The sequence below is a fragment of the Phocoena phocoena genome, chromosome 17 (assembly GCF_963924675.1).
Source record: "Phocoena phocoena chromosome 17, mPhoPho1.1, whole genome shotgun sequence".
Lineage (NCBI taxonomy): Eukaryota > Metazoa > Chordata > Mammalia > Artiodactyla > Phocoenidae > Phocoena > Phocoena phocoena.
Genome location: NC_089235.1, coordinates 8,615,717 through 8,640,711, shown reverse-complemented (window position 1 = coordinate 8,640,711; position 24,995 = coordinate 8,615,717). Strand labels below are relative to the sequence as shown.

The following is a 24,995-nucleotide window of genomic DNA, read 5'->3' as shown; positions in this document are numbered from 1 at the left end:
CGTCTTAAACTGCTTTAAACAAGAACAGCAAAAATAAACATTAGTCATTGTAGATGCAAATTATGGAAAAATGTTTGTGACGTGAGAAAATGTTAATTTCCTTAGGTAATCGAAATCTCTTACAAAATTAGAAATAAAATTTAAAAACCTCAACTGAAAAATGGTTGAAGTACATTAACAAGTGATACACAAAACAGCTAATAAAAAATGTATAATAAACATCTGGGAAAATGTTCCACCTCAGTAGTAGTCAAAGTGATCAAAGCAAATTAAAACAAAAAGGGACCGTGTGGTGGAGGCATAGTGGGGAGGTTACAAATAGAGCAAGACTTATTTATAATACCCAGTGCTGATTTTGGTTCAGAAGCAGACCCTTTCATATAATGCTGATGAATATGAAAAACAAAAAACAATAAAACCTTCTATAGAGCATCTTCAAGATTCATTTCACCTCTAGAAATGAATCCTAAGGCAGTAGTTCATGTTGCCAAAAATTTAGTAAAAGGACATTCATGTCAGGAATTTACATAATACTGAAAAAATTGAGAACAGTCTGAACATTCAGCAGTTGGGAACTGGTTAATACATTATCATATAAGTAAACAATGGAATACTGTGCAGTCGTTATAAATGATGGCGGAGGTAAAATAAAGAGCTAGAATACTGTTCACTGTGTACTATAAAGTGAAAAGACCAGATGCCCAGGTTTAAAAGGTTTATTTCTGTATAGGGTTGTGTGTAATTTGCATTTTCTTATTTTTATTTACCAGTATCACCAATATTTTTAAAAGATTTTTTTATACTGAACATGAATAATGAGCCCCCAAGAGTGGGGTTTGGGAGTGGAAGTTGAGTTTAGGGAATGTTACAGATTTCAACAGCTGGAGGTGCTGAGGGCATTTATTGTTCTTCCATTTCAGGGAATCTATTAGACAGACTTTTAAAGAGCTCCAGCCATGGGAATTCCCTGCTGGTCCAGTGGTTAAGACTCGGCGTTTCCACTGCAGGGGGCATGGGTTCAGTCCCTGGTCAGGGAACTAAGATCCTATGTGCCACATGACGTGGCCAAAAAAAATAAAATATAAAGAGCTCCGTCTTAGCAATGTGGAAGCTATTTGCACTATATAATAAAACTTCTCTGAAGTCCAAATAATAATTTCTGGGATGCCTATGTTATACAAGTGACTAAGGATTTGTCTCTTAAACTGTAAAATTTTCTATATCACATTATTACTGTTTTAGATGAAAATCTCTCTACTGTTTACACGTTTCCATGGTGTCGTCAATAATGCTTATTGAATGTGATAAGGCTTTTTTTTTTTTTTTTTTTGCGGTACACAGGCCTCTCACCGCTGTGGCCTCGCCCGTTGCGGAGCACAGGCTCTGGACGCGCAGGCTCAGCAGCCATGGCTCACGGGCCCAGCCACTCCGCGGCACGTGGGATCTTCCCGTACCGGGGCACGAACCCGTGTCCCCTGCATCGGCAGGCGGACTCTCAACCACTGCGCCACCAGGGAAGCCCATAAGGCTTTTTTTGATAGCTCAGGATCATGGCTGTGTACATCCTATCTGTTCCATGGTATACAATGGTCTCAGGTACATTAAGCTCTATGCGAAACGACCTCAATTATAGTGCTCTCTAGTTTCAATAGTAAAATTTTTATCTTATTTGTGTTTCTTCCATGGCTGACAACTGTTATTTCTTGATATAGTCTATACGGCAATGTGAATTAGCCCCTCAACCAAATTCTTTTACAGACTTCTAATATGTGGTAAGTTTGGAAACTACATGGCCAAATTAAGAAAATAAATGGGCTCTAAAGGAAAGTTAGAGAGATTCTCTTAATGTAGCTATTTGTAACACTTATTTGATGCTGCATATTCTGTATTCTATGAGATACAATTGTCATATAGTTAAATTCCACAAGGACAATGTGCTACTGCATTTCTTAGCCTTGGTATTTTCCAAGAATAATCTTATTTATTAAATTCCAAACATAGACATTAATAGTTTAGATCTTTGATGAAAAAAGTACAAGCAGATAGTACACCAAGTGTTGTGATGCCACGAAAGAATGATTGACTCGGGAACACCTGGACACAGGGGGTAGGTAAATCAAACTGTACTCTAGCAAAACGAATCTACCGTGTGGGAAGTCAGGATAGTAGCTACCTTTGGGAGTCAGCTACTGGGAGGGGGAAGGAGAGGCCTCTGGGTAACTGGCAGTATTCTTTTTCTTAATCTGCGTTTGGTTACTTAAATGTTTTCATTTCCTGAAAACTCACTTGGCTGCATACTTACAGCTTGGGTAGTTCTCTGGATGTATATTAACATATCAATAAAAAGTTTATTGGGACTTCCCTGGTGCAGTGGTTAAGAATCCGCCTGCCAATGCAGGGGACATGGGTTCGATCCCTGGTCCAGGAAGATCCCACATGCCTAGGAGCAACTAAGCCCGTGCACCACAACTACTGAGCCTGTGCTCTAGAGCCCACAAGCCACAACTGCTGAGCCTGTGCGCCACAGCGACTGAAGTCCACGCGCCTAGAACCCGTGCTCTGCAACAAGAGAAGCCACCGCAATGAGAAGCCCATGCACTGCAACGAAGAGTAGCCCCTGCTTGCTGCAACTAGAGAAAGCCCGCATGCAGCAATGAAGCCCCAACACAGCCAAAAATAAATTAAGTAAATAAATTTATTTTTAAAAAATGTTTATTCTAAGTATAAAAACAAAATACTACACTTTGAAAAATTATCTTTGGGCTCAAAAGATATGTGGCAGCCTTGACATTCACCATCCACAGTGAAAGGAACCATCACCAATCAGTGCCAGCATTCTTTTTTGCCTGAGCTGCATTCGAATTGTTTAGATTTGGCGTGGGAGGGCAAGCCTATTTTCCGTCCCTGACATAAGCACTAAGGCTATATCCATGAAGGTAAAGTTATAGATTTGTGGCATTGGGTGGTTAAAAGGGTTGTAAGAATTATCTAGTCCAGTGTTGTCAAGAGTTGTCCCTGGACCAGCACATCACATCACCTGACGACTTTTTGGAAATGCTAATTCTCACTCACCTACCCGAACACGCCCTCACCCCGTGCCGACCTACTGAATCAGACACTCCAGGGTTGGGACCCTGTAATCAGAACTTGAACAAACACTCCAGTGATTTTGGTGCGTGATGGAGTTTGAGAACCAGTGCCCTCATCCAATCCCCATTGGGTTTTGCTGATGAATAACCTTAGGTCTATAGGTGTGATGCCATTTTCCCAAGGTTATCCATGGAATTACAGTTGCCAAACAGAAATAAAACTCGGCTTCCTGATTCCTAGTTGCTACATTGGATAGCAAGTAGAGGATTGCAAGAAAACTTCCCTCTGATTTCTACCTTACGTTTCTAAGTGAAAATTTTTGTCATTTCCCACCATCTTTGGGGGGGCACCCCTCCAACATTCTTAGTCTCTGTGGTTTGGGTTTAGCATCTTTGGTGGGCTCATAATCTCATCTGTCTAGAGCACCCTCAGTCCCCTCGCTCCTATCAAGAATGTGAAAAAACCTGTCTGAAAATGAAGTCAGTACAGAGATCTCATCTTTGGTGTGCTGAGGAATGTCATCCTGGAACTAAACAATTCACAGAGGTCAATTCTTTGTCAGGACTGATCTTCCACAGCTGCGTGAAGGCCCTTAATATATTCCTCTGCTGAAAACTCTTGTCCAGTGGAAAAGTAAGGCGGCATACTCCTTCCAGAACCATCTTCCTGGTCCCTCTCCTCAGTCCACCCACCCCCCTGGGTCTGTGGGACATTCTTCTTGATAGAGTTATCTCCGTTTCTCCACCGCCCTCCTCAAACTGGAGCTTTCTAGATGCCATTCCCACAGCTACACTGAAATAGTTTCCCTCCTTGAAGGCCCATCCTTTTAGTTTCTTTTTTTTTTTTTTGTGGTACGCGGGCCCCTCACTGTGTGGCCTCTCCCCTTGCGGAGCACAGGCTCCGGACGCGCAGGCTCAGCGGCCATGGCTCACGGGCCCAGCCGCTCCGCAGCACGTGGGACCTTCCCAAACCGGGGCACGAACCCACGTCCCCTGCACCGGCAGGCGGACTCTCAACCACTGCGCCACCAGAGAAGCCCTGTCCTTTTAGTTTCTTGATGAATGAGCTCGTCCTCCTTGTCAACCTGCCCCTTCTCTTTCATGGGCTCCTCCTCGTCTAACTTGTTCATTTTTGTAGCTCTTCACTTGGGTTCTTTTTCTCAGTCACTGGCTTCACTCCATAGTTTTTCTCCAAATGATCTTTCCTATGATTTCAAAGATCACCAACTCTATAGATCCCGCCCACACCTCTTCCCTCAGCTTATACTTAATGTAAACAGTTAAATACGCCATGGCATCTTAAGCTCAACGTGTCCAACACTCATTCTCTTCCCACACCTGCGCACTCCCATCTGCACCATCTCGTGGGTCGGCACCACCTCCGCCCTTCACCGGAGCTGCACACCCAGCTTCATCCTCAGCTCCTGCGCTTCCGCTTTCCATTCTCAAGCATCCAGCCACCAAGCACTGCTTTGCTTTACTTCCTATGTCCTTATTGAATCCTTTTATCAGTCCTAATTTCGCCTTTGGTTGTTTCTTACTTGAATGATTGCAGTTGTCTTCTATTCGGTTCCCCTGCCTTTGAATCTTCCCTGCTCATACCTACCAAACTGACCCCGGATGAAATATCAATCTGTGTTGTCATCCTGCTTCAGTATGTTCAGTGGCCCCCAACGCCTGCAGAAAGAGACCAAGCTCCTTAGCATATGCCACAGGGGCGTACAAGCTGCTTGCCTGGCCCTTCCTTGTGCACACCAGGATTATGAAATTAATTCTGCTTCTCTCTCTTAGTGAGTGATGTCTTGCCCATAATATCTCCTCTACTTGGAATTTCTCCCACCCTGCCTTCATGTAGCTATTCCACAGTCATCTGCTAAGAATCAGCGGAGGTGTGGCCTCACCCAGGAGGCCATTCCTAACTCCTCCTGCCTGGATTGGGATTTTATTAACCCGGTACATATGACCCTTCCAGCACATGCAACATTGTTTTCATCGTTTGTTTATAGATCTGCCTCTACTCTGAATGATGACTTGTTGAGAGCAGGGACTGTATCTGTTTACTTTTGTGGCTGACTCAAAGTCAAGTCTTAGTAACTGTTTCTTGAATGGATGAATCCGAGCACTGGCTGGGTCTATAATGCATGAGAGTCCAGAAAAACCAGTTATCAAAAATATGCCAGAGATAGACCTATATAATTGGAACTGTTTTCAATGGGCCATCCTGTCTGCCATCTGGATCACCAGAATGTCATTACCTCTAATTGTCTTCCTGAGTTTAATTGATATTTAACAAGGTAGAGCATTGAAAGGGATATTTTGTTCCTCTAATATTTCTATAATAACATATTGCACTACTGCAAACTCAGAATTACAGCTTTGTGGCCTGAGAAAGTAGTTTGTTTAGAGAGAAAGTGTTCTTCAGGCACCCCTGGAGTGTCCAGAGTGAATTAAGAACCTTCTTGGCAAAATACATACAAATATCCTTTTCCTTCACTTGTTTGTATCTAATATTCTTTAATATATGAAAACTGTAAGCATCAAAGACTGTAAATGTTACTGCTTGAAAGAGTCCTCCAGGATGAAAGAGGTGAATTTTGACCCCATTAATCACTCAGCTACAAAGGCTTTGGGAGTGGACTCTGGTGATAATTAAAAGGATCACAACACATAAACAGAAAGAAAAAACACCTCAAGTGCCACAGTCTGAACAAGTAACACCGAGCTGAACCCAAGTCATTAACTGAGGTGCGAAGGTAGCTCCCTTGTTGGGGGTCAGTGAACAGGCTGGTGAGGTCAAACTTTAGAGCTGAGGCAATGGAGAGCAATTTCATTCAAATTCGTGAATTAGAGCCACAGGAGCCCACAGATAAGGGCTGGCCTCTTCATTCCTTCAATAAAATTCTACCTGTCAGTGAGCACTGACTATGGCCTGGGCACTTTTCATGCACTATTTAATTTCTACCATAAACCTATGAGGTAGTACTGTTCTGACACCACATTTTTACAGACAACAAAACCAGAACTGAAAGAGTTAAATGACTTGACTGAGGTCTTAAAGTGGCAGAGCCAGGACTGAAGCCCAAATAGTTGGACTCTGCTCTCACCTGCACCAAGGCGTGGTTGTACCGGCAGCAGTAGCATCACCTGGGAACGTTTTTGAAGGGTAAACTCATGGGCTCTTCTCCAGATCTACAGAATCAGAAACTGGGAGTGGGGTCCCGCCGTGTGTGTTGTAGCAAGTCCTCTGGGGAGTCTGTGTACTTACAGTTGCGATCCATCGCTTTATACGGCAATACCGTCTATTAGAGCAGTGCTCTCCAACTGTAATGTGAGTACACATCACCGGGAGAACTTGAAATGCAGACTGATTCAGTAGGTTTGGGGTAGGGCCTGAGAGTCTGCATTTCTAACCAGCTCCTGGTGATGTTGAGATTGCTGGTTTGTGGACTACACTGCATAATAAAACCCTAGAATGTAGCTTCAGGAAGCCAGGTTGCTTTGTTCTCTGCTGTCATCTGGTTTAGAAGAATACCAGACTCACCTTTTCTTTTGAATGAATACACCGCAAGTCAGTATGTCTGCATGTCTGAGTCATAGACTGTTGATTTGGTGTGAATCTACTTGTAACTCGAAATGCATCTGCCCAACCAGCCTTTACAAATTTCTACTCACACCAGTCATTCATTTACCCTCAGGAACTGTCAGGTTTCCCGGTGACTTGATGGACTTTTTACTGTTCTAGTCTTTCAAGTGAATAGAGCACTTTGGATTCCCCAAGGGCAAGTGAACAAACATATTGTATGTTTTGGAAAAGAGATGGAAAATCAGAATGTGGGAAGGAGTGGGATGCGGAAAGGAGGCTAGAGAGAACGGATGAAGGTTGGAAACAGTTTAATGAAAGGGACGCCCAGGAGATGGATGATTCCCAGCTGCCTGAGCCTCTGAGCCTTGCCCGCAATCCCCTCCCACCTTCGGGTTAAGAGTTGGAAAAGCAATGAACCTCCTTCCACACTAGACTGGCTCAAAGCTGTTGGGAGAGTTTAAATCAAAGTAGATATAAATATTATAAAACCATTTTTAACAAAAATGACAACAAAAGTCACACAGTAAACCTTAAACTGGAATGAAGAGTTAATGAACTGATAAAGTGTCTGATTGGCTAGAAGAAAATGACATAAGCACAGAAATGAGAAAAAAAACAAAAAGCGTGCTTCCTAGATCTCCTCTGGTGAGTGAAAAGTAAGCTTCTCTAAACCCTTAACAAACATCTGGGTCCTTAGGGAATCAAATATTTTGTAAATAGCCTATGGGACAAAAGGCTATAGCTCTTCCTAAGTGAAACACTTCGGCACAGTAAATTCTTGAAGTATCTGGGTTGGCTGAACATTGATAAATGCTGTGTGCTGATCGGAATGGTTGGGTGGCAGTGATTTACAAGAAATAATTCCAAAAACTGATTTTGGAAACGGTGCAAAACTCAAGAACAGGAGTTCAGCAGGCTGCTTATTCTGCCAGAATTCCCCAGCAGAATTGAGAATAATGCTTTGCTCTATTAAAATGGTGGCATAAATACTACTTTGATTAAAATTTAAACAAGTTGTAATGAATAGATATAACGGCTCTTTTAGACATTATTGACCACATTTAAGAAATGAAACAGCAGAATGAGAGAAAGTGACTTCTAGGCATTCTCAAAATTAGTATTTTTAACTCGAGTTTTTTGAACTAATATTCACAGAATATTTATGTATCTGGGACAACTTAATATTCTAAACAATGACATACCCCATTGTCCTAAAGGAGGAGTATATACTATATACACTATTAGAATTTCATGACCGGCTGATGCAAGGTAATTTTTGATGTAAAAAAAATCTGATGACCCCTTAAAGGGCAGTCTTGTACCTGATTATTATTATTATAACTCATTAATTCAGCCTGTGAAATACATAACCAAAGTTCTATGCACATGCCATTTTTTTTTTTTTTTTTTTTTTTTTTTTTGCGGTACACGGGCCTCTCACTGCTGTGGCCTCTCCCGTTACGCAGCACAGGCTCCGGACGCACAGGCTCAGCGGCCATGGCTCACGGGCCCAGCCGCTCCGCGGCATGTGGGATCTTCCCGGACCGGGGCACGAACCCGTGCCCCTGCATCGACAGGCTGACTGACTCTCAACCACTGTGCCACCAGGGAAGCCCTTAAAAGATTTTTATTGAAGTATAGTTGACTTACAATATTATATTAGTTTTAGGTGTATAACATAGTGATTAGATATTTTTATGAATTATACACCATATGAAGTTATTGTAAATTATCAACTATATTACCTTGCTGTATATAATATCCCTGTATCTTGTTTTTTTATAACTGGTAGGTTGTATGTCTTAATCCCCTTCACCTATTTTACCCCTCCCTGACCCTCTTCCCTCAGGTAACCACTAGTTTGTTCTCTATATCTGTAAGTCTGTTTCTGTTTTATGTTTGTTCATTTGCTTCGTTTTTCAGATTGCACATATAAGTGAAAACATACAGTCTTTCTCTGTCTTCTTTATTTCCCTAAGCGTAATACCTTCCAGGTCCATCTGTGTTGTCGAAAATGGCAAGATTTCATTCTTTTTTTATGGCTGAGCAATATTCGATTGTGTATATTTACCATGTCTTCTTTATCCATTCATCTGTTGATGGGCACTTAGGTTGCTTCCATATCATGGCTCTTGTAAATAATGCTGTTATGAACATTGAGGTACATGTGTCTTTTCAAATTAGTGTTTTCGTTTACTTCAGATAAATACCCAGGAATGGAATTGCTGGATCATGTGGTAGTTCTATTTTAAATTTTTTGAAGAACCTCCATACTGTTTTCCGTAGTACCAATTTACATTCCCACAAGCAGTGTACTTTTCTCCACATCCTTGCTAACATTTGTTATTTCTTCTCTTTTCAATGATAGCCATTCTGACAGTGTCATGTGATACCTCCTTGTGGTTTTGACTTGCATTTCCTTGATGATGGACAGTGTCGGGCATCTTTTCATGTGCCTGTTGGCCATCTCTGTGTCTTCTTTGGAAAAGTACCTATTTAGGTCCTCTACCAATTTTTTAATTGGATTTTTTTTATGTTGAGTTATATACATTCTTTATATATTTTGGATATTAACCCCTTATTGGACATAGCATTTGCAAATATTTTCTCCTATTCAGTAAGTTGCTTTTTTGTTTTATTAATGGTTTTCTTTGCTGTGCAAAAGCTTTTTAGTTTGATGTGCTCACATTTGTTTATTTAGGCGTTTGTTACTCATGTCTGAGGAGATAATCCATAAAAATATTGCGAAGATCAATGTCAGAGAGCATAATGCCTATGTTTTCTTCAAGGATTTTTATAGGTTTTAGTCCTACATTTAAGTCTTTAATCCATTCTGAGTTTATTTTTGTATGTGGTGTGAGAAAATGTTCTAGTTTTACTCTTTTACATATAGCTGTCCAGTTTTCCCAACCTCACTTATTGAAGAAACCATCTTTTCCCATTGTATATTCTTATATCCCTTGTCATAGATCAATTGACCATAGGTGCATGGATTTATTTCTGGGCTCTTTATTTTGTTCATTTGATCTCTGTATCTCTTTTCATGCCAGTACCATACTCTTCTGATTACTGTAGATTTGTAGTATAGTTTGAACTCAGGGAGCATGATACTTCCAGCTTTGTTCTTTCTCAAGATTGCTTTGGCTATTCAGAACCTTTTGTGATTCTATACAAATATTAGGATCATTTTTTATTCTGTAAAAAACGCCATAAATATTTTGATTAGGATTGCATTGAATCTGCACATTGCTTTGGGTAGTATGAATATTTTAACAATATTAATTCTTCCAATCCATGAGCCTAGAATATCTTTCCTTTTATTCACATCTTCTTCAATTTCTTTCCTTAATGTTTTGTAGTTTTCAGTATACAGGTCTTTCACCTCCTTGGTTAAATTTATTTCTAGGTATTTTATTTTTTAAAAATTTGATTGTAAATGGGATTTGTATTCTTGCTTTCTCTTTCTAATAGCTCATTATTAGTGTATAGATATGCAACAGGCTTCTGTATATTAATTTTGTATCATGTAAATTTACAGAATTTATTTATTTGTTCTAATAGTTTTTTGGTAGAGTCTTTTGGGTTTTCTATGTATAGTATCATGTGATCTGCAAATAGTGACAGTTTTACTTCCTTCCAATTTGGATGCCTTTTATTGCTTTTCCTTGTCTAATTGCTCTGGCTAGGGCTTCCAAAACTTATGTTAAATAGAAGTGGTGAGAGTTGGCATGCTTGTCTTGTTTCTGATCTTAGAGAAAAAGCTTCCAACTTTCCATTGTCAAGTATAATGTTAGCTGTGGGTTTGTCATAAATGCCCTTTATTATGTTGAGGTGTGTTCCCTCTATAGCAGCTTTGTTGAGAGTTTTTATCATGAATGAATGATGAATTTTGTCAAATGCTTTTTCTGCATCTGTTAAGATGATCACATAATTCTTATCCTTTGTTTTGTTAATGTGGTGTATCACATTGATTGATTTGTGGATATTGAACCATCCTTGCACCCACTTGATCAGGATGTATGATCCTTTTAATGTGTTGTTGAATTCAGTTTGCCAATATTTTTGTTGAGTATTTTTGCGTCTAGGTTTATCAGGGATATTGGCCTCTGATTTTCTTTCTTTTTAGTGTCTTTGTCTGGTTTTGGTAATGCTGGCCTTGTAGAATGAGTTTGGAGGTGTTCCCTCCTCTTCAACTTTCTGGGATAGTTTGAGGAGGATAGGTATTAACTCTTCTTTAAATATTTGGTAGAATTCCCCTGTGAAGCTGTCTGGTCCTGGACTTTTGCTTGTTGGGAGTTTTTTGATCACTGATACAATTTCATTACTAGTAATCAGTCTGTTCAGTTTTCCATTTCTTCCTGATTCAGTCTTGAAAGATTGTATCTTTCTAGGTATTTAATCATTTCTTCTAGACGGTTCAATTTGTTGGTGTATAACTGTTCATAGCATTCCTGTAATATCTGTTGTAATTTCTCCTCTTTCATTTCTAATTTTACTTTTTGGTCCCTCTCTCTGTTTTTCTTTATGAGTCTGGTTAAGGGTTTATCAATTTTCTTTATCTTTTAAAACAAAACAGCCTTTAGTTTCATTGTTTTTCTAAATTCTTTTTGGTCTCTTTTTCATTTATTTCTGCTCTAATCTTTATTATTTCCTTCCTTCTACTAACTTATAATTGTCATTTAAAGCATTAAAATACAACTGGTAGACCCAAACAGAAGACTGTCACCAAGCTGCTAGCCCAGTGCCCATCACCTCTATCTTACATGGTATCAACTCCACTTGGGGATAATTGGGACTGTATATAACCAAGAAAAAAAGCAGTTAAACATCCAGATTCAAAAGGAAGGAAGCTTCTCGACATGACATTACAGGGCATTCAATGTGTTTTGCTTATTGTGGTAGATATTCTGATATGCTGCCAGGCCCCCTTTAGGACTGAGTACTTATTTCCCAGCTGCTTGAGGTGCTACCAGGAGAAAATTCTCAGATAATAGCTCCAGCCTCTGGAGCCCCAGGCTGAAGAGAGCTGCTTTGCCCAAACTCACAACCACTTCTCAGGACAGCCTGCACCCAGTTACTGAACAATGTGGGAATATAAAGGTCCAGTCCCTTGGCTCCAGTCAGGGACAACTCTGAAGGGTCATCTCAGTTTCAGAACACCTGAAGCTTTCATTGGAAATGATTGGATCCCAGCTTAACTTCTCCTGCTGCCAACCATTCTTCGTAGCTTCCCTTCTGCGGGTGCTGACCCCAAGAGCATTCCCTAATGAGTCTCCTGCATGTTAATCTCTGTGTCAGAATCTGCTCCTCAGAGAACCCAACCTGGAACAATTAGTAATTGAGGGTCTCACTGAACAACTTTCTTTATAGAGAACTAAGAACAGAGGTAATAGAGCTAAAACTCAGGGTTTTGAAACAAGGTTGTGATGCAGGCGAAGGACTGAACAAAAGTGATTCTAAATTCTCACAACCTGAACACCCCACCCCCTTCTCCTGCAGGAGGTATTGTACTATCTGTGTGTGTTGAGGGGGTTGCCATATTTCTGGGCCCCAGATTCTCTAGGAGTTGATCAGCAGGTAATCCTAGATAACGCCTATGAACAGCTGAAACCCCAAACCAGATGGCCTAGCACAAAAGTAGTCTGATTAATACCCCCGTGCCAGGGTACTTTCTCACATCTACCCCACAAAAGGCAGGACAGCAGAGAAAGCAAGTTCCCTTCACTGGAACATAGGGTCTCCCTCCCCTGCAATCTCCTGCATGTCTACAGGACACTCGAACCTCTTTGGGCCTCTCTGATGGTGCAGAGGAAAAAGGAACAGCAGTGACTTCTCGTCTCTCACTGACCCTTTCCTTTTCTCCAGTAAAGTCCATGGCCTTTACCCATGCCAGTGGTGTTATGAAATTTATCTTGAACTTTCATGGCTGACAGGTGGAGACCTGTATGGGATCTTCCTTGTACCACAGTGTGACCACAAAGATATGAATTCTGCTAGTATCAGTTAGGACTTTTTTGAAATGCCATAAGCGGTTAATGGTTACCCTGTGGATGGAAGCAATCCCTGCAGTGATATAAGGTCCCTGGGAGAGCTGGTAGAGAGGTGACCATGGTGTCTGAATTCCTGCAAAGCCTGAGAGAGGATAGCCTGGAGCGAGAAGTTGCCAGTGGCTGGCCAGAGTTGACCACCCACTGTAGGGCAAGAACAAAGCCAACAAGCTCGTTAGGACAGGGAGCCCATATCCCAGACAGAGGAGCTGCGTCCAAGCTCAGCTTCTCCTGGCAGGAGGGTCTGCACCTTTCTAAGAGTTCTTAGGTCTTCAGGGTCTGGGCAGGTAGAATTCACAGAAAAAGCTGCATCCCAATCCAGACAGCCTGACGGGCCTGATGCTTTCCCCACAGTCGAGGGAGTTTACCTTGTTTAGCAACAGGGAGGTCCAGGCCATTGCTCTGTGAGATGCTGGGAGGAAGTACTTTTTCTCCACTCTGACCCTGACCCCATGCATCTCCCCTTCGCTCAGTAGAGGCTATGCTTTAACCAGAGCTATAGGACGTTGTGGAGTTCAACCCAGACCCTGGTACGTGAAGAGAGAAGGCCCAGATATGACTCGCTTTGCCCCACAAAAGGTCATCTAGTATTTCTTGTAAAAATATATTACAAACTTATGTACAGCTTTATGTTTTAAAACACATTCACATGCATTAACTCAGTAAGACCCACATTAGCCTAGAGAAGTTGGCAGGGGACATGTTATATAATCCACACATTTCCAGAAATAAAAATTGGAACACAGGGTTGGAAAAAGTACATTTTTCTTCCTGATTTATGAAAAATCTTATAAATACATAGAATTTGAATCACAGCTACTTACACATGTAATGAATTATCTCTTTTTAGAAAGATAAAATTATATGAAGCTTGTACTACACCACAGAAAATCCTGGAAATATGGCCAGCATAATTATAGGGAATGAAATAAACCTTGCAGCTTACTTTAAATCTCCCTTTGATAAAAGCTTTAAGGAGAGAAAGATCAGATGTTCAGAGGCTTAGACGAGAGGACGCTGGAGAAAAGGAGAGCTAAGAGAAAGTGATTGACAGTAAAGGACAAACAAGTCTATGATTGAGATTTTTTTAAGGCAAGGCAGGGTACTCTGTAGTCTAGAAACGCAAAAGCAAATTTAAAAATGCGCCCCCGATACACTGTGTGATGTAACTCCCCAGGATAATGTGGCATTCTTGGAACAGTGTGTACTTGTTCCTCTTCTGAAATAGGAAACCCTTTCAACAAAATAAGTTCCATTCAATAAACATGAGTTTATCAGAGGCCCTGTAAGTGCTGCATATTTGCTGGGAGCCAAATGTGAATCTCCCACAGTTTAAGAAACAGGCCCATCGATTACTCATCACACTAGAGTATGATGGGTGATTGAAATGGGTTTCCCAGTCTTGTACTTTGAAGAGCTTGAGTAGTGGCTGCTTGATCTGAGAATTAGCAAATAGTTCGTGATCTATGTAGCTGCGTGTAACTGCCGTCTGTTGGGAGTCAATCTTCCTACAAAATGAAGAATGGACTTGAGTTTTATCTATGCTGATTCTGAATCTTCCTGAACAATGATAATGCATCACCGGGAAGCTGAGCAGCATTGCTTAGCTCTGAGTTTGCTACTTTTCATGGAATCACCGGTCTTTAAAAGTAGAAGGGACCCCAGGAACTGACTACCCTAACCTCTACACAGCACAAAAACCCCTTCCCCAGAGTCCTGACGACTGGTCATACAAACAGGAAGTAGAGTTCCATATGCTTCCTTTGCACTGAAATGATTTACTTTAGTACAAACACCTCAGCACGTTGCCTTCAGAGAAGTGAGGACCCACCAGGTATATTTTCATGTGCAAAGATGCTTCCAGAAACCCTGGAAAGCTTCCATGCCACTGCAGTATAAGGGCACACTCATAAAGTAGATGTTTTCTAGTTTTAATTTGTGTGAACTCTCACATGGATTTGGCTAAACATCTCCAAGCTTTATTCATAATCGCAGCGGTAGGTAATTTGTGCCCATGGTAACAGTAGTTTAGAGTTGTTAATGAAAATGGAGGCTAATTTTTTTTTTTAAATCATCTCAACTCAGGCTGGGGTAAAAGTACGGAGTATTCACAGGTGGATTCTATCGAAGTTTTCTTTTTCCATTCTCAAAGGCAAACATTACTTGGGTTGCAATAAGAAAAGAGCACACAGTCGCATACTATCTCATACGGTACATTCATTGAACATACCTGCAACCCTTCAATGGCCAGTTTGAGGATTGATGGTGTCAGTTTGGAGGCTTGTTTGAAGGAAAAATTACTCCAGTCTATAATTAAAATGAAACCATTTATCTGGAGCTCCGGATCTTCAATAAGGACTTCCAATGACAGCAGGATGGCCCGGAGGATGTCTGTGAAGGAGTTCCTGCAGCCAAAGCAGAAAGGAGAGGCTGTGCATGAATATTAGCACGTAGTAGGACTTTGTGTGTGAAGCACTGGCTGCCTGTCCTCTGCTCCGTGAGCCCAGCCTGCAGGGTAACGCCAGTGTCCTGTACCCAAATTGACAGAAAACACATTTGCTAAACTTAACACGAACAATGCTTTGAGAATCACAGGATGGAACCTCCCTTTGATCTGAGTGCACCAGAACCCCAAACTTTACAAGATGTCTCTCTTTTGTGTTTCCTTGGGTCTCTGGTCTCTTGCTTCCACCACAGACCTGATTGCATTTCATTGAAATGCATCCCTTACTTGTCTCTCCCTCCTGGGCCATAATCATAGTTGCGGCCCCAGTATCTAGCTACTTAACGAATATTGCTGAAAAAATGAGGTAAGGCCTTCATCAGAGGCACTTGTTTTGATTAAACCTCTTGTTCTTCTTGTGTGGTTAAAATCTTGCTCAAAGTGTAAAAACAACTGTGCAATTGCCGCTACTTTAGCCTCAATTCATAAATAGAGAAAAATAAAGCAAGAAGAATGGCTTATTTTCACTGACGGTTTGCAGAGTGCGATTCAGGAAGGAAGTCGCTTGGAGTACAACAGTAACTATGACAACAGGTAGACCTGAATACAAACTAGAGTGACGGTTCTCTAGTGTTGCATGTGTTCTGCCACATCATATATTCCCAGTCCCCAGCTGATTTTTGTTTTAAATAATTTTCAGACACGAAGAAATGATGGCATATTTTGCTAATTCTCCCAGCAAATTATTTGAGCTAAAAATTTAAGATCTTAAAGGATCTCTAAATTCTGTGGATGTCAAGTGATGGCAAAATCCGTTGCTTCCTTCAGGCTGTCATTACAATCAGAAGCTGTATCGTCTTGTGAAACCAGATGAAATGAACAGATTGTTGAGCATTTCAATCTGATTCAAATTATAACCAAATCTAATGATTCTAGATTTTGGAAATCAGAAAATACGTGATTAAATATGGGATTAACAGATACAAATTACTATACATAAAATAGATTCACATCAAGGATTTACTGTACAGCACAAAGAATTATACTCAATATCTTGTAATAACCTATAATGGAATGTAATCTGCAAAAAATCCTAAAACTATCACTGTGCTGTACTACCGAAACTAACACAATATTGTAAATCATCTATACTTCATTAAAACAAAAACAAAACAAACAAACGACCAGTAAGAATTTACTGAGTGGCTGCTATAAACTCAGAGCTCTGTTTACTACTTGAAGTTATAGAATAGTATGTCATATTTCTACTTTCAAAGAGCCCTTAATTTAGTTGGGGTGGGGTAGGCGATTAGCAAAATGAGTTGAAAGGGATTGATAAAACTTGAGTAATTAGGAAGAGCTTACAGAGCAATGAAAGCTGGGGCTAAGCCTTGAAGGGTAAATAGGATTTTGGATAAGTGGGAAAAAGAGTAAGACATTTCAGGAAAGAGGAGTGACACGTGAAAAATACAGATATTAGCCCATTCTGTTTCTGTACAGTTCTTACTGAAAAGGTCTTCCTTATATCAAGCAAAACTTTTCCTCCCCCAAATCCACCCACTGAGTATATAGTTCTGCTACGAAGAAGAGAACCTCAGGTCTTCCTATACCACACACTAAATTATCTAAACATGGTGGACATGACGCCGTATATAATCTCTAGATTAAAAAATATATATATTAGTAACTTTAACCGTTTCTCATAGGAAGTGGTTTTTAATAATGTTCTCATCATTTTCTTTTACATATATTCTCTTCTAAATTTTAGAGATGTCAAATTCCTATTAATGTAGGGTAAGTTTTCACTAGGGCTTTGAGTTTTGTTTTTGCATTCATAGCAAATAGGATCTAAAGACCCAAGTCTTTTTTAGAGATACAGCTTTGTATTGGGAAGAAACATCGATTTAAGTGGAGCGTGAGACCAGAGATTGTGAGCTTAGGCAATTCCAAAGGAAAATATGGAAATGCCCAATGGTAAACTATAAATGACCATTAGGGAATTAGAGAGTCTGATCCTGGATAAGCTTTCTTAGCAAGCATACACACATGGAGAGAATCAGGAAACTTAGAAAAGCTAAGCCTTATGTAAAGCTTACATACAGTTCTGAGGTTGAACGAAGAAAGGTTAAGGAAATAAAAAGTGAGAGAATCATGATAGTAACGTGTTTTCTAAAAAGGGGGGTAGTGTTTCAAGAAGGATATGATAGATTGCACTACTGACCCCAATTCTTTACTCATCTGAGCATCCACACACTAGCTATGTGTTGACCTCATTGATGAGAGTGTATTTCTTGCCCTTTGGCCATGTGACTTGCTTGAACTGATGGTATGTGACTGAAATGACAGTGTACCAATTTGGGGCCTAGCTCTTAGAGACCTCAGATGTTACTTGTTCTCTTGCTTTCTGCCGTTGCCATGGAAAAACATATGCCACAGCTAGACTGCTAGACTGAAGAGAAGAATGACTCCCCAGCCAGCCAGCCAGCCAGCCAGCCAGCAGATCTTTGAAAGAAGCAGAGCCACCCAGCTGACCCCAGCCTAGATAAACACTAGCTGCCCCACAGATGTGTGAGCAACAGTCAATGACTGCTTTTTTAAGCCGTTGAGTTTGGGGATGGTTTTTTATAAATTAATAGCTACCCAATACCATCAGGTCGTTAACCAAGTCAAACGCAACAGAAAGATGAAGGAGAATAAGGAAGGAGAAAGGGCTATTGTACTTGACAACAAGGAGATCTTTGGAGAATTTTGAGGTAGCCCTTTTCGTTGAATAGTGAGGACAGACACCATTGATTATGAAGATCTTTAGCAAATCGCTTAATTGCTACCGCGTTTTACTCCTCTGTAAATGAGAGATAGCGCCTCTTCCACCACATATCCACTGGTATTCACTCCCAAGAAAGAAACATTGACTCTTGGAAACTTGAAAACTATTTTATACGTTTTCAAGACCAGAACCTTACTGATGGGTAGGCGTTTGCAATGAATGAAGTATTATACTTACGGGGTGATCCCAGGAGAAAAGTAAAATAACTTTGGAATTCACTATAGTTTCCAAATGTTTGAACACTTCACTTTTCTAGAAGAACTAGAAAGTTGGGCAGCAAAAAGTTGGATGGAATGGGTCTCAAGTCATGAAGCTTACCCCTGTTGAGGGGTGTGACCGCCCCCTATATCTTAGCTGATCATTAGCTTGAATTCCTTATTTCCTGGTTTCCTCTTTCTTATTTATGATATGTTTGCATTGTGAAATCCTCTCAGCTTTTTATAATTTGACATACCAAATACTTGATATAGTTACTCCACCCTCATGGAGGTGGAACGTAGCTTCTCACTCCTTAAGTGTGGGCTGAGCATACTGACTTCTTTTCAAAGATCTTGTACAGTGTGGAAAGGGAGGGAGAAAGAGTAACTTTACAAGAGAAACCAGACAAACACTTCCTCAGCCAGGTGACCAGGGTCGACATCGACAGAGATAAACCATGTTGAGAGGAGTTGCCCTGGACATGATGAAAATCATACTTGACCTCTGTGATCTTCCTCCCCCAAAACCATAACCCCAGATTAGTCAAGGGGAAAGCGTTAGGCACATTCTACTTGAGAAACATTCTACAAAATACCTGACCGGTACTCTTCAAGATTGTCAAGTTCATAAAAAACCAAGGAAAGTCTGAGAAACCGTCACAGCCTAGGTGAGCCTAGGGAGACATGAAGACTAAATGTAATGGGATATTTTGGATGGGATCCTGGGACAGAAGAAAGATACTAGGTAAAAACCAAAGAAATCTGCATAAAGCATAGGCTTTTGTGAAGAATAGTGCATCATATTGGTTCATTAGTTGTAATACATATACTATACTAATGTAAGATATTAATAATAAAGAAAACCCAGTGCAGGGGATAGAGCAACCTTCTGTACTATCTTCACAATAATTCTGTAAATCTACAGTTGTTCTAGGTAAAAAGTTAATTTTTTTAAACTGCTTACTGGAGTTCGTAATCTGCCATGGTAAGTTTCCACGAATCTCTTGCAGAATTTCCAGAATTTACTCATTCTACCAACTCATTTAGACTTATAGCACGGTTTAACTCTAATAAACCAGAGAGGGGGGAAATTATTTTCTGTATTGCCTATAATCGCTGTTCTCTCAGTGTAGCTGAGCACTTGTCTCAAAATGAACTAACAGGTGACAAGTGGATATTCAGATTTTTTCAGTCTTCTATAATTTGCAAGGCATTTATTTACACAGTCAGCTATGGATTAGATCAGTCTTAGTTTGATAATTAAAAGCTCAAATGTGAAAATGTGCGAAAGCTCTGTGAATGGCAAATTGCCAGTGACATGTAAAGAACTTTTCTCAAAAAAGGATAATTTTGTATTAATTAGGACTTATTAAGGGTTTATAGGTGGACGTTCATCATTATATTATGAGCAATTAGAGATTATGAAAATGGATGCATTTGTAGTTCTACTGTTGTTTTTATGAATTGAGCACCCAACATTGCCACCTGAGGCTTTAAAATCTAAGTCAACAGCGTAATACAAATGAGATGCAAAATAGTGTTTTATCTATAAGAAGATATTTAAGTTTCAAGAAGTGACTCCTTTGTGCTTTGAATTTTTAGTGGAGATTTTAGAACCTAGATCCCAGGGCTAGACGCATATAAGAAAAAAGAGACTACCTGTGATCAGATAACCACTTAAAGGCATGATGTGATAGCCAGTGACACTATTTCTCAGAAAAACTGGTGGGAAGCCTCTTAGTTAATTCTGAAATCACAGTGCCTATTTCTATGCTAATTCTTCTGCATATAACAGCAAGAAGTCTGTTAATATTAGTAGCTAAAGCTCTTCACTTTACAATCAATATCATTGTGTTTATGACTGTTGCTTGGAGATTTTTAGGGTCCTCCTTAAACCACAAACTAGTTGTGCAGATGGTTTGCCACCAATATCTATTTGCAGCAGGTGCAGAAACATTGCATCTGAGTATGTTTCTTTATCTCTTCATCCCATTTGAAGTTTCTTTCAAAGTGAATTACTAAAATAACCACAGCATGACTTTCACAGTTCCTCCTTTGCCCCTTTTCTGATAACGTTACCTAAGCCGACATGGAGAGGAATATGTGCTCCCTCTGCAACTCTTCTGATGTATTTTGGCCTCTAGACATGGCAAGAACCCTCTGAGTAAAGTGGCAAAAGAGTCTATACTCAAGGGCTTGACATCCTGGCTCTGCCACTCAACAAGCATGCATCTCTGTGTAGAAGACTGAAGTCCAACGTGGGGTGATTTCCTGTTTCTCCATGTAGGGGGCTGTTGCATGGTTATGCAGAATTCCATGTGTGAAGGAGCTTTGTGAATTGGAAAGTTCATCCCAATAGGATAGGAGGCAGTATTTGTACTTGCATGGTATATAGAGATACCCCTCTTGGTTACACTGCTTTCATGGTGGTGATGGCAGCAGGACAATAGGAAATGTGCAAAACTCCATTGTGTTCTGTCCAGATGAACCTATTTTCTCCTCTTCTAGGGCTGAGGGTCTTTGATAAGTGGTTTGGAATGGGAATTCGGGTGATATATTTTCCTAAATGGGTTCTAATAATTTGTATGTGAATCAGGTTTCAGCTGGATGGTCTCTGTGTGTCATTATGCATCTAGGCAAACAAATCTATATTTCTCAATGAGGTAATCAAGAAAAAGTAAAAGAAATAATTGTGTTCAGATAATATTAGGTCAAGGAAGATGCTAACAAAAATGTTTAACTTTGCTGTGGTAGAATTAATATTTGCAAGACCTTAATCTTAAATGTATTACCCTGAATGTTAGCTGGAAAGTCAATTAGTTAATTACTTGTCTTAGCAGGGATGGTCTCCCAGAGAACAGAAGCCTGGGATTTAACTCTGCCTCATATGGTTTGATGAAGCTCATATGATTAAGAGGAGTAAGAAAGAAAAGGAAGGAGAAAGCAGGGAAGAAAGGAAGGAGGAAGAGAAAAAGAGAGAAGAAAGAAAGAGAGAGAGAGAGGAAGGAAGGAAGGAAGGAAAGAAAGAAAAGAAAGAAAGTAAGAAAAAGAGAGAGAAAGAAAGGAAAGAAAGAAGGAAAGGAAAAGGAAAAGAAAGAAAGAGAAGGAAAGGAAGGAAGGAGGAAAGAAAGAAAGGAAGAAAAAAGGGGAAACAGAAGGAGGAGGAAGGGTGGGAGGGAGCCCCAACTCACCTCTAACTCAAGCATTTGCTTATGGAGGACAGAACATAAAGGGTAATGTTCTTGTCTAAGAACAGGGCCCGGCTTTTGAACTAGTATAGAGAAAATAGTGATGTAAATGGTGAAGACAGTGTTCTCTCGCTCAAGTAAAGTATGAAGATAAGAGACTGTTTCTTTAGACCAATCCTGACAGGCCTATCCATCTCAGGATATAGACACAAGAATGCAAAGTATTCATATCTACCATTAAAAAGGAAACTGAAACTAAAGTTTTCAAATTCCAATTTGCCAGGGTTTTTCCTTGTTTGTGTTTCTGTGGTGAGCAAGTGTATAAATCATCTGTGTGTGTGTGTGTGTGTCTGTGTGTGTGTGTGTACACAAACAATGAATTCATCTTTTAGGGTTGCCTCCATTCAGGCTTTTTTTATTTTAAATGAGAAGCTGGTTTGAATAAATAAAAACAATATTTTATTACGTTTGGTCCAAGTGCTTCTAAATTCTCCCAAGAATTGAAGAGAATGAAATTAACACCACATGCTTCTATCTTCTCACTTAAACAGTTAATGAAATTTATCATCACTCAATGTTTTATTTTAAAAGTTTTGAAGTACCTAAAACCAGATAAGGAATCAGGAAGGCATTTATTCAAAGATATGACAAAATTTTACTTTGTGGAAGATACATAAGATAAAAGGATATTTTTTACTCTTCTGCTAGTAGATGGAAACCAGTAGAAGACATTAAAAAATACATACATGGGAGGCAGTGAATCATAGTCATTAAAAGCATAGGGTTTGGAGTTAGCAGACTGATTCAGATCTCAGCTGTTCTGTGTAAACTTAGCGAGTGAGTTTTACCTCTCTGTGGTTTAGTTTCCTCATCTGTAGAAAGAGGATCCTAGCACCTACCTCCCTGGTAATGATAACATGAGCTAATGTACACAAAGTCATAGAGCAGCTGACTTGTTCTATCCATAGAATGAGTTGATGGTCATGTTGGTTTTCATTATTACATAAGTGAACATGGTATCAGGTGGAAAGTGATAGGAATTGCAGAGTGTTTGGGAGTTATAAGGCAAGGTCACCCATGGCTGGGAGGTTTCAGAACATCTTCAGCTGGGCTGTGAAGAATGGGAAGGTTTGGATGCTGGACGTAGAAGGAAAAGGGCAGAAGGAGCCACATAAACAGGAAGTTCTGAGAGTGTAGAGACTATTGTATTGGGAGCAATGGCAAGTTTGCCAGTGCCACTGGGGCAAGTGTAAAGGAATAGAAATAAGGTTAGAATTGTGATCCGTCTTCATCCTGCTTGCTGGGGGAACTACTGGCTGTTTATTCAGAGTAAGGGAGCAACAGCAGTTATGCTTTAGGAAGATTTGAACTGGTAACAGATTATGTGGATTGGAGTTAGGAGACTGGAGACACAGAGTCCAGTTAAGAGGAGGCCATTGCAGTATAGTAAGTGAGAGCTGAGTGGGGATGTAAAGAGAGGAAGGTCAGAGGTACTATTAAGGACAAAAGGAACTCTGCTGGGTAGGAGGTGAGTTAGAGGTGCTATAGTTGTATCTAGTTCTTACACGGTAAGGATCAGCACCCAGGACAGCAACGCACGTTATTAATATGACTTGACTTCGGGGCTGTCAAGGGGGTGCCTAGAAGTGCATGGTTGTGCGGGGTCTGCATTCCTGCCACTCAAGTGATGAAATATCCCCCTACGTAGAAGCCATGTCTGCAGAAGAGAATGTTTCCTGTTCTCTTTGCAAGAAGGGACCACTTGCCTCTCTAACCTAGACTATGAGCTCCATCAGGGCTGGAAGTGTGTCGTGTTTGTCTCTGAATCCCTGTAAATCACCAGTACCTATACATAGTGGATGCTGAATAAATGATTCTTAGTAAATGAACGAAGGCAAACATGTTAAACCAACCTGTTGGAAGCTTTGAAACACTGAAAATAGACAAAACCCACTCTGGGAGCACCACTGGGTACATTTTCTTCCTCTTCAATGTCTCTAACGCTCATTGACAGGAGCAGTGATGGCAGATGTATGTCCTTAAGCCCTTTTTCCATCATGGCTCATATTTATAAAATAATATGCTACTAAGTACCATGTGTACAAGAATTGGAAAGAAAACCAGGCTTTAAGATTAATTGGGGGGACTTTCCTGGTGGTGCAGTGGTTAAGAATCAGCCTGCCAATGCAGGGGACACGTGTTCTATCCCTGGTCCGGGGACATCCCACATGCCGAGGAGCAGCTAAGCCCGTGCGCCACAACTACTGAGCCTGCGCTCTAGAGCCCGCGAGCTACAACTACTGAGCCCGTGAGCCACGACTACTGAGCCCGCGTGCCTAGAGCCCACGCTCCACAAGGGAAGCCACCGCAACGAGAAGCCCGCGCGCCGCAACAAAGAGTAGCTGCCACTCACCGCAACTACAGAAAGCCCACGCTCAGCAACGAAGACCCAACACAGCCAAAACTAAATACATAAAATAAATAAATTTATTTTTAAAAAAGGATTAATTTTGGTTTAGGAGAGGGCTGTGGCTGTATTCACGTAAGGTTAGTGTGGGAAGTAAGAAGATTACAATCTAGAACAGTTAATAATAAATGCTAGATGGATGTCTACAGATAGGAAGGCTAGTACACCACAAGATTCTTAGCCCACTAGGAAAGAACTGGTCCCAAAACACCACTTTAAGACAGCCGAAATGCAAGCAAGGAAGAGGTTTATTTCATTAGCTGTCTAGATGGGGATTGGGCCAGGGCCTATAGGAGCAGCAGCCATGGAAAAAAAACCACCCCAATGGGAGTGAGCTCTGGGCATTCCATCCATTACTAAATGACTATGACAAACTAGTTTCATGCTTATCTATTCTGGTAACTCTTGGGCTGAGGAGCTTCAGAAAAGTAAAAACTAGGAAGAGTCTCAAGAATGCAAAGAAAGCACTTAAGACTAGACGTGGAGCTATGATCATATCAGCCTAACTGGGGTCACAAACAGCAAGATCTCCTCTGACATGGGTGAATGAATATGAATGGCCACATCACTCTTACTTACAATGGAATTCAATTGATATTTATGGATCTTGCGTGGAGTTCATGGTAGTGTACTAGCCACTGCTTGAAATGGAATATTCTTTCCTCTAAGTCTGTCTGGCTCTTATAGCCATAAAATCACTTTCAGGATAAGACATCGGACCATAAGGTGAGGAGGCATTTTAGGAAAACGTACATCCCGTGGTACTACACTGCTTTGAATGATTTTTCCCTCCTGAGGTCCTTCCCTCTGAGTGATATGCTGCAATCAAGAGACTCCTTTCTGAAATCACAAACTGTGTGCAAGGCAGTTTGAACTAAATAGTGCATTAGCAAAACAACTCTATAGATGTTACCTTTCATGGAAGGCATACCTGTGACTTGAGTTGGAAGTATGCAGCATCTCATAATTTTAATTAATTCATAAAATTGGCCATCTCCAATGAAAACTCCAAACCTCTGTACTTAACGAAGAGATCAATGTATTCTGGCAGGATAGCAAGATCTTAAAACCAAGAGAAGTCCCAAGGTTCTAAAATTAGTTGCCTGTAACTAGGAGTCTCAGCCCTGAAAAATATGGGTAGTTCACATCAGAAG

General features: G+C 40.5%; 1 protein-coding gene across 1 annotated transcript in view; it reads right to left on the bottom strand.

Annotated features, from left to right (window-relative positions):
- Positions 1–24,995, bottom strand: part of CLVS1 (clavesin 1) — a 137,215-nt gene that overhangs the window by 69,162 nt on the left and 43,058 nt on the right. The window contains exon 2 of the mRNA XM_065895580.1: positions 14,950–15,124. Coding sequence (XP_065751652.1) covers positions 14,950–15,124 — 175 coding nt within the window. The remainder of the gene's footprint in view (positions 1–14,949; positions 15,125–24,995) is intronic.